At 39.3% G+C, this 8658-nt stretch overlaps 1 protein-coding gene across 10 annotated transcripts in view; it reads right to left on the reverse strand.

Moving 5' to 3' along the window:
• The window catches only part of Lrrc7 (leucine rich repeat containing 7), a 432681-nt gene that overhangs the window by 248497 nt on the left and 175526 nt on the right, over positions 1-8658 (reverse strand). For all 10 annotated transcript variants that reach the window (XM_008846094.1, XM_029569851.1, XM_008846095.1 and 7 more), the window contains 2 exons: positions 6576-6665; positions 3518-3574 (listed from right to left, as the gene is read on the reverse strand). In XM_008846094.1, the coding sequence (XP_008844316.1) occupies positions 3518-3574; positions 6576-6665 (147 nt within the window). The remainder of the gene's footprint in view (positions 1-3517; positions 3575-6575; positions 6666-8658) is intronic.

Raw genomic sequence — 8658 nt, forward strand, 5'->3', positions numbered from 1 at the left:
TCATAATTATCACACATATATTTCATAAGGAATTTTCACTCAAATTAAAGCTAATACCAGTCTTAATGAATTATTAATAGATAAGGCTTCATTTTAACTTGATGATATAATCGAATTCCTCTTCTGATCATATAAATCTTTTGTCTTTTTAATGTAAAGATATTAGAAAATTTTTCATAAACATGGAATGGTTTTGTTTAAAGATAAAACCCAGAATTATTATTAACCATTTATTTAAAACCATTATGTTACTTTAAGGATTGTTCCTAGATTTTCATAGTTGGTTTTGTTCTTGATCTATACTTTGTTTATTGACAATGTTGTTTTGAGAAAAAAAATGAATAAACAAATTACATTAGTTCTGCACTTTCTTTAATGATTTAGATATTAATTTCATAGATTTGAAAATATTCTTTTCCTCTGTCATGACTGAACTAGTATTACATGTGAAGTGGGGGGCAAAGGGAGAGATTAAAATTCAAACCCAGGCCCTCACTCTTGTCAGTCACTGAGAACTGTTGCTCATTTATTTTCTGGCTTTGCAAAACTCACCAGAGACTCCTTTGATGCCCTCAGCTTCCTATCTACCTTTCTATGTGGTTAAAGAGACAGGGGACCCCAACGTTCGGTTTATACAGCAAACATTCTTCACTGTGATTGTGTAGGTCAGCACACTGTCTGTTTATTGAGTGTCCACCATGTTGTAGGCACAAAAGAGTCCAGCAACAAAACAGGAAACTCTTGCCATGCCAGCACAGACACCCGGTGTATGGTCCCTACAGAGGCCTGGCTTCACACTCATGTTCTTCTCCAGTGCACTGGACTCTGAGAGCTCGGCACATGGCAGAAGGTCACGGACCATTTCTGAGATCAAATCATACAAAGGCCAAGGCCTCCCCGCTCCTTTCTCTCCACAACCACCTGTTCTAGGGGAAACCAGCAGCAACTGCTGCAAGTCGCGAGCACCTTATGTGGTTAAGAACAAAGTCTCTCACCCAGTCATAAGCACACCTGCCAAGCACCCTGACCAGACGCAGATCCCAGACAGCAAAAGCTCTGTGAGCCTGCAGCCTGCAGCTCGGAGCTGATGGCTGGAGATGCCCTGAACCACCCAGAATCTGCTCTCTTCCAGTTGTGACTCCCAGAAATGAAGGAAGGAAGGAAGGGAGGGAGGGGAGGCAGGAGGGAGGGAGGGGGGGCTAGGATTAAAATTGTGCACCACCATACCTGGCTTTGTTTTTATCTTTGTATGGTTTTTTTAAATTGAATTTTTGTGAATCTCATACAATATGTTTTGATCAAATTTAGATCCTCTTTCCATCTGTAACTCCCAAACTATCCCCCACCTAAATTCATGTACACTATAGTATATATTATATATTATATATTATATATTATATCATGTTCAGATGTTCAGCGTCCTCTGTTTCCACACCCCATGGACACCTGACCACTTCAGTGAGTTTCTAAGCAAATGTCTGAGGGCTTAACTTTCATCACCTTCATAGACTCAGAGGATAATCACAAAGGGTTACTGTAAAGGGACTGATAAAAGCTTTGCATTTTTAAGTGAGTGCTGATCTTAGAGCCTGCACACATCAAATCAGTTTTCTAAAGGAATGCGTTTTATGTATATCATATTGTATTCTTCCATACTTAGACATCGTGCACAGATTGCCAGGCATATGTAGTCTTTAGGACAAAATAAGATCATTAAAGACCTACTAAAGGCTCCTCATCTTTCCGTGTCCCCAAGGAAATCATATGTTCGCTGTTCTCAGAGTAGTTACTATGAAACTAAAATTGTTTTTCCTAAAACCACATTTTTCATTCACTGGAAGTGCAAAATATAGGAATGTAGAAATGCTTATCTACCTCAAAGTCACGGGTCTGAATTGGTGATCAAAGACATACAGCGAAAATACTTCATGTAGTTTTCATTCTATAGGCATCAAGACCAAAGAAACACTGTCCATATATTCCATGTCTCTATTTTGCTCTTTAGGGTTTTGTTGACATGGTATAAAACAAACATTCTAAATTGCAAATAACTATGAAAATGTTCCTTAAAATATAAAAGCTACAGTAGTGACAGGAACATGCACAGTAATCTGCCAAAGACACCCAGTGCCCATTGCTAAGAGACTTTATGATGTTTTTCTATTCCCTATTATCAGTGTATTTTAGATTGCAACTCAATATTAAAAAATACCCAAATCCTGATGTCCTGTGTCAGGTTTATCTTGCATTTTAAGTCTAAGCCCTTATTCCAGGCTCTCTGCCTCATCTCTCCATGCATACTCCATTTTCTCTTTGAATTGATGTGTGCATTCACAGTGGAGAGTCACTGCTTCTTTTCATCGTGGTTTGCTGTCCACTTAGCCACTGGCACCAGCTGCCTGTGCAGATCAACACACTCCATCTTTGTCAGGCTTCCAGGACAGGAAAGGCACTGCTCATACAGGATGCTGAGTCCCAGAGCACATGCCTCCTTTGGAAGCTCTCTCTTGAGAGAGTGAAAAACGCACAGGTGTATTCTTTCCATGTGTAGTAGATTCCATAGCATGTTGGAAACCATCGGATTCATGCCATGACATAGCAGTGATGAAATGTTCATGTGTTGTGTCACATGCAATTGCACCTGAAGTTCTTCTATTGGCATGTTCAGACTCACTTGCTCAGGGAATGGATTTAAAAAGGAAAAATTAAGTCTTAGTTCAGAAGAGGAATAAGAGTAAGTCCTGCTAAAATGTTTGGAAAACCATTAATCAACATACTTGATATCCTTTTATGACACTGAAGGAAAATTATGGTAGTAGTGAGTACCATTTTATTCACAATTCACACAAATACTATTAATTTACTTGAGTAAAAATGGTTTTGGAAAATAATTGTTCCTGTATAGCAGAAATTCCTATGAGCACAGATGAATAAAGCAAGAGTAGCTGAAACAAAGCGTCTTAATAAACTGAGTAAAGCTCGCTTGTGTTTAAGACGGACTACGTACTTATATAAACCAACTTCAAACAGACCGATAAAAAGGAGCAGCTTCTAAGAACACATGGACACAGCTTTCCCTTTGATTCCCTTCCCTCGGCAAACTATGGGCATCTCTTGAAAAATTTTCATCTTTTTTTCCCTAAAATTTTCTGGTATTCTTGATTTAAGAACCGAGAACTATCACAACCCATAATAAGCTGCAGAATGCAGCACCCTTCCAGGCTGCACCCTGAGGAACCATCTCCCTACTGTGGGAATGCCAGGACCGTCAGCGCCACAGATTCTTGGCAAGGCTCTTCAGCCATGAGGAAAACCTCTGTCCATGTGCAGGTTTGCAAGACAGGACGTGTCCCTGTATAGTATGAGTCTCATATGGTCTGCCATAGTGTTTGGCATTTAATAACAATCTGTAGAACAATTCAGCCAATGGCGACACCACCAGAAGGAAGGCCAGTTGTCAGTTTTCCAAGTGGTGAAAAACCACAATTCAAACTTTAGAAAATATGCCATCACTTACTTTGGTAGAGTTTTCAAGTGGTTTTCTCTTAACTCCAAAATTCGCAATTTGACAAGTCTGTAGGAAAGAATTTTAAAAAATTACTCCTCACTGTTTCCATGGAGAAAATATTCACATGGTCGAGTGAACTGTCACCACCATTAAACAGATAGTGGTGCTCAGCTGTTTTCAGGTTTTAGAGAACCGTGAACTGATGAGTAGGCTGCAACACTGCCCAATCATAAAAACGTTCCTAAAAATAAAGATTTTTGAAGATACCTTTGAATTCCAGCCTTCCAAGTTTCTAATGTCTTATTAAAATACATTGACTTATATACACTCTAAATTGATTTTTATTTTATGTGTATGAGTGTTTTGCCTATGTGGATGTAGGTACATCAAGTACATGTAGTATCTGTGGATGCCAGAAGAGGGTGTTGGATTCCCCTGGAACTGGAGTGATGGGACAGTTGTTAGCCGCCATGTGGGTGCTGGAAACTGAACCTGGGTCCTCTGCAAGAGCAGCCAGGACTCTTAACTGTTGAGCCAGTTCTCCAGACCCATTCACTGTTATGTTCAATGAGCTTGTGTACTCACTAGAACCTTGAATTTATACTAAATTCCAGGTGTTATGTTCATTGGCATACAGCGATACTTTTCTTCAAGAGACCACAGATGGACTTGACAGGCAGACAGAACAGGGAAGGGGAGAACTTCAACTTGATATAAAATAGACGAGTGAAACCTAAATTCTAAACTCTATCAGACTCTGTCCATGACATTATGCAAGTTAATTAACCCCTTCTAACTTTAATTTCCTCATCAATAAGCGTATAATAACAATACTAAGTTTATTAAATGATGTCACATGCATTGCACAGTTACTTTTGTTAAGGACCCAGTGGGTATTGCGTTTGTTCATTCTCAGGTTCACATTTTACCATTTCTGGAAGGGCATGTGTTTGGACACTTGAGGCACCTTCTGCCTGTGACAGTGTTGGGGACGAAGATGCTGAGGATGTGAGCTTTCATTCTTGATGCTTGTGTGTGGATGTGATCCAGGAGTGCATCTCACACTTCTACATGAAGGCTAGCCATCAGGAACATACTATGGTCATACATGTGTGCAGTGAGCTGTATGTTTGTTCTCCCAGGAAGCTGCTTTTAGGACAGATACGAACTGGATTTTCTGAATTCTTAATGTGTTAGGAATGCCTCAGTATTTAAACTACTTCACTTAGAGTCTATGTTTAATGGCTTTTAGAAACTTATCTAGGTCTCCTTCCCTTTGTTTTCCTCTTCCCAAGTTCTCAATTTAATTCCGATGTCACTCACTTCTTTGTGAAACACAGTGCTTTAGTGTGGGCGTGCCCTCAGCAAGAGTCTCTTAGACATCTGAATGTCTCAGTTCCAACAACTGTGTTAACATGAGATACGGTCAGACTGACTCAGCCTTCTAAGAGTATGGAATTTCAGACTGGAGAACTTCTAAACACCCTTTCGATAAACCACCTAGCTGAAGACTGAAAAATTTCTTAGATTATAGTAATATTATAGAGCATAGTTTGGCAATTTGTATAAAACTCAAGTTCTAATTCAAAGTAGGTTAGGTATTAGAATTATGTGTACTGTAGGTCCAAATTTCTCCCTCATTTTAGGTCTACTTAAAGAGAAATAAAAAAAATTCAAGAGAAAAAATGTCCTAGGATATCATGAATATTTCATAATTTGTTAATTCAAAAGCATACTGCGGTCCTTAGTCAATACCAGAAGGATGATTCTATTCTGAAGCACATCTGGACCTGGGGAAATGCTCCTCTACAAATCCATGACACTAAAGGTCTCCCAGTATGTACGGATCACCAGTGCTACAGCACCTTCATGCACAATGTGAAGAAGTCTGGGAATGTTACTGTACTTGCAGTGTGCAGAGGTCGCTGTGTGCTAAGTGACTTTTTACTGCATGCATTCCTCCTGATTGCCTCCTCACCCTTGTCAACAGGTATGTGTGGAATGATGCCCAGTCTGTTATTGGAACAATTTCAAAGACGGTCAACTATAGTTCACAATGAAGTCCGAATGGCTTCACTTTTTATGATATGTGTTTTCCACAAGAAAATACATTTGGAAGATACTGAAATAAAATATGATGAAATCAAAGTTGCCTATAATTTTAGAATTTCATACATGTGTATACATATTGGAAAACCACTTTATATATTTTTGTTATAATACTTCCTTAGACTTATCTAGTTTAAAGAATATTTTCCTATAAAATTATTAATTTCTGCTCAGGATTGTCATAGCAATGCAGCACAGTTTATTTAATTAATCCCCTAGACAGAAATGTGATTTCCCTTTCTTCATTTTGTCAGTAATAAAAAAACATATTTGCCCATAACATCTGATGATGGCATGAGGCATTCATAGAAAAGAAATTCAAGGCAGTGGCTTCCACTATTTTTGGAGCTCCTTAATCATGTGATCTCTGATCTCAAACGCTCTGAGCTGGTCTCAGAAGAAGCCAGGGCAAGTGAAGTCCCTTTTCTTCCATTTTGGCCTGTGGTGTGTTCAGCACTGGAGACAGACACATCTCCGCAATCTGTTTATCCCCAGTTGCCTGTGTGCCATGTACACACTTCCCCAGGGACTCGGTTTTTGAGCTCATTCCTAAGGGGTCCTTTGTATGTTAAGGACAGGTTGTTCATTTTTCATACATATAATGAAAACATTTGCTAGTTTCTTGCTCTACCTTAACTTTTATGTTTATGACTTATTCTGTTTGAAAAGCATTTAGATGGTCATCTCTCTATTCATTTATGATGCTGTCCTTTGCTTCCCCATCTCCCAAGGGCCATGAACATTCACCTGTATTTTTTCAGATTATTTTGTTTTTCTTTTTTATATTTAACTTTAAACCAAAAATTTATTTGATTGTCCAACACTATGTGGAGACCAAATTTTATGTTAATTATTACAGAAAGTTTAATTAATAGTTTTTATCTTGTATCAATGAGCCTAACCCTAACCCTTACTCTCACTCATGCCCTGGGGAAGTGAGACTGGATCTTAGCCTTACCTTCCAAAATTGGCTGGAAGAAATTCAAGGAAGGCATCATTCAGGTAGAGCTGGGTCAGGTTTAGAAGCTGCGTGAAGCCATCTGGGAGTCTAAAAAGGAGTTAAAATTTTAGTCACTGCATCAGTGTTGCTATAGAAACAGCAAAAACATATATCTCAAGAAGAAAAAATAGAAATGCAGTATGTTTTCAAACTCTCCTTTGGTGTCAGTGGTGGAAGAATTTATTGAACATACTGGTACAGCTTGGAGTTTTTGAAACTTTGCCTGTTGTTAAATAAGTGACCGCCCCACCCCCACGCTGCTCTCCTGAGATGACACTTATCTCTCTGACAGATGGAGTCTCTTACTGCTGGTAGCAACTTCTGCACCAGCCAAGGCATTCTTATGGAAACCTCAAGTTGCAAACCCTGTTTGCAGTTTTAAGATTAGCATTCCTTTCCTAATAGAATAGTCACATGTATGACCAGGCAGGGGTTATAATAATTTCAGCTAGTCATTAACGTTTCCTGCAACTCCTTACCATGAGGGTAAAGGCTGCTCAATAGGTAAAGCAAAGGAGCAAAGCACCCACAGCAGAGGTCGCTTGTACACTAAGATGCAAAATTGGTCTGATTCATGGTAATTAAAGAGGAGCAAGAACATTTGAATAGAATCTTTTTTGTTGTTGTTTTCAGACATGGTTTCCCTGTAGATCCAGCTGGCCTGGAACTTGCTATGTAGACTGGTTTCCCTGGTGCTGGGATTAAAGCATGTGGTGAAATATTAGAAATTCGATTAAATAATTACTTGAAACATTAAAATCCCCGCCCCCATGATTTAATTCGAGGGCTCTCCAGGAGACATTTTCTTGGAACAATACCGATTTTTTTCGTGTACTCAGATTTCTATTTTGACATTTTCAGTGTTATCTATGTCTAGTCCGGACTACAGCTTACAAATGGCCTCTGAATCATCTTTTCCTCAGCTACAGCCCTTTTCTTCCTTAGGCCCACAGCACCTGCAAAGCCTCCTGTGGCTCTGGCACGATCTCTCCTGAGCCACTGTTTTCTGCTGCAGTCACTGAAGCCTCCAGCAACCTCCCGGGCCCTAGCTGTCTTCTCTGTCCTTGCTCTACATCCTCGCTGCCTAGCAACAGCTGCCACAGCTGACAGGCCTTTCCTAGCTTCCAGGGCAACCTTTTCCCCACCCCTAGGCTCATAGTCTCTCCCCCTCTGCCCAATGTTTCTTATGACTTGTGTTCTCTCTATAAAGGATGTATGCACACACACAGCAGAATGAATGGATTAGCTGGTACTGGGGATGACACCTGTCAGTGCCTTTCCCTGGCTCCGTCTTCCCATCAGCTTTGCAAATTCTTAAACAACGTGGATTTTTTTTTAAGGACTTTTACTGTGTAACTACTTAACTCCCCCCAAAGAAACCTGCTTTGGGGTCTACATGCTTTTTGCATATTATATAAATCAAACCATACTGTTTATATTTTTCAAAGGCTTTTAAAAATTAGCTTTACAGTTTTTCAAATTCATTCACTTGGGTTGCAGATGATTGACTGTCATAAAATGCTCTGCCATTGTCTGAATACAGCACAATTTATTTAACTTTCCGTTGTGAATGGAGGGTATGGAAACATGGCTTCTGTGAAGACATTTGAACATATATCCTAATGCTTCATTCCAAAAGGTGACTTAAATTACATTCTGGAAATCAACACTATTGAGTCACAGGGAATCCAAGTTTAAATTTACCAGAGGTGGCAGATTTTATTCACAGCTTTGTCCATTTATAACTAAAGCAGCTGCATGTAAGAGTTACCTTTTCTAGGTATGACCCATGCTGGGTAAAGGCTTTCCAGTGTGCATACCCTCAGGTTGTACATACACCTCAGCAACCCCTCAGTTATCTCTGTAAGTAAGCTCAATAAACTCATTGGTTCCCAAGTAAAACTTTAATCAAACATTGGCTCAACACTAGAACCTCAAAAGTGAATAAGGATTGTGTAGTATCCCCAGGAAAAAGAAGTCTCACAACAGATGGAAAATTTATTTGTTAATGCTATTGTGTCTCATAATTATTAAAAAAAGA

Source organism: Nannospalax galili, unplaced genomic scaffold (assembly GCF_000622305.1).
Source record: "Nannospalax galili isolate Female #2095 unplaced genomic scaffold, S.galili_v1.0 scaffold442, whole genome shotgun sequence".
Classification (NCBI taxonomy): Eukaryota; Metazoa; Chordata; class Mammalia; order Rodentia; family Spalacidae; genus Nannospalax; species Nannospalax galili.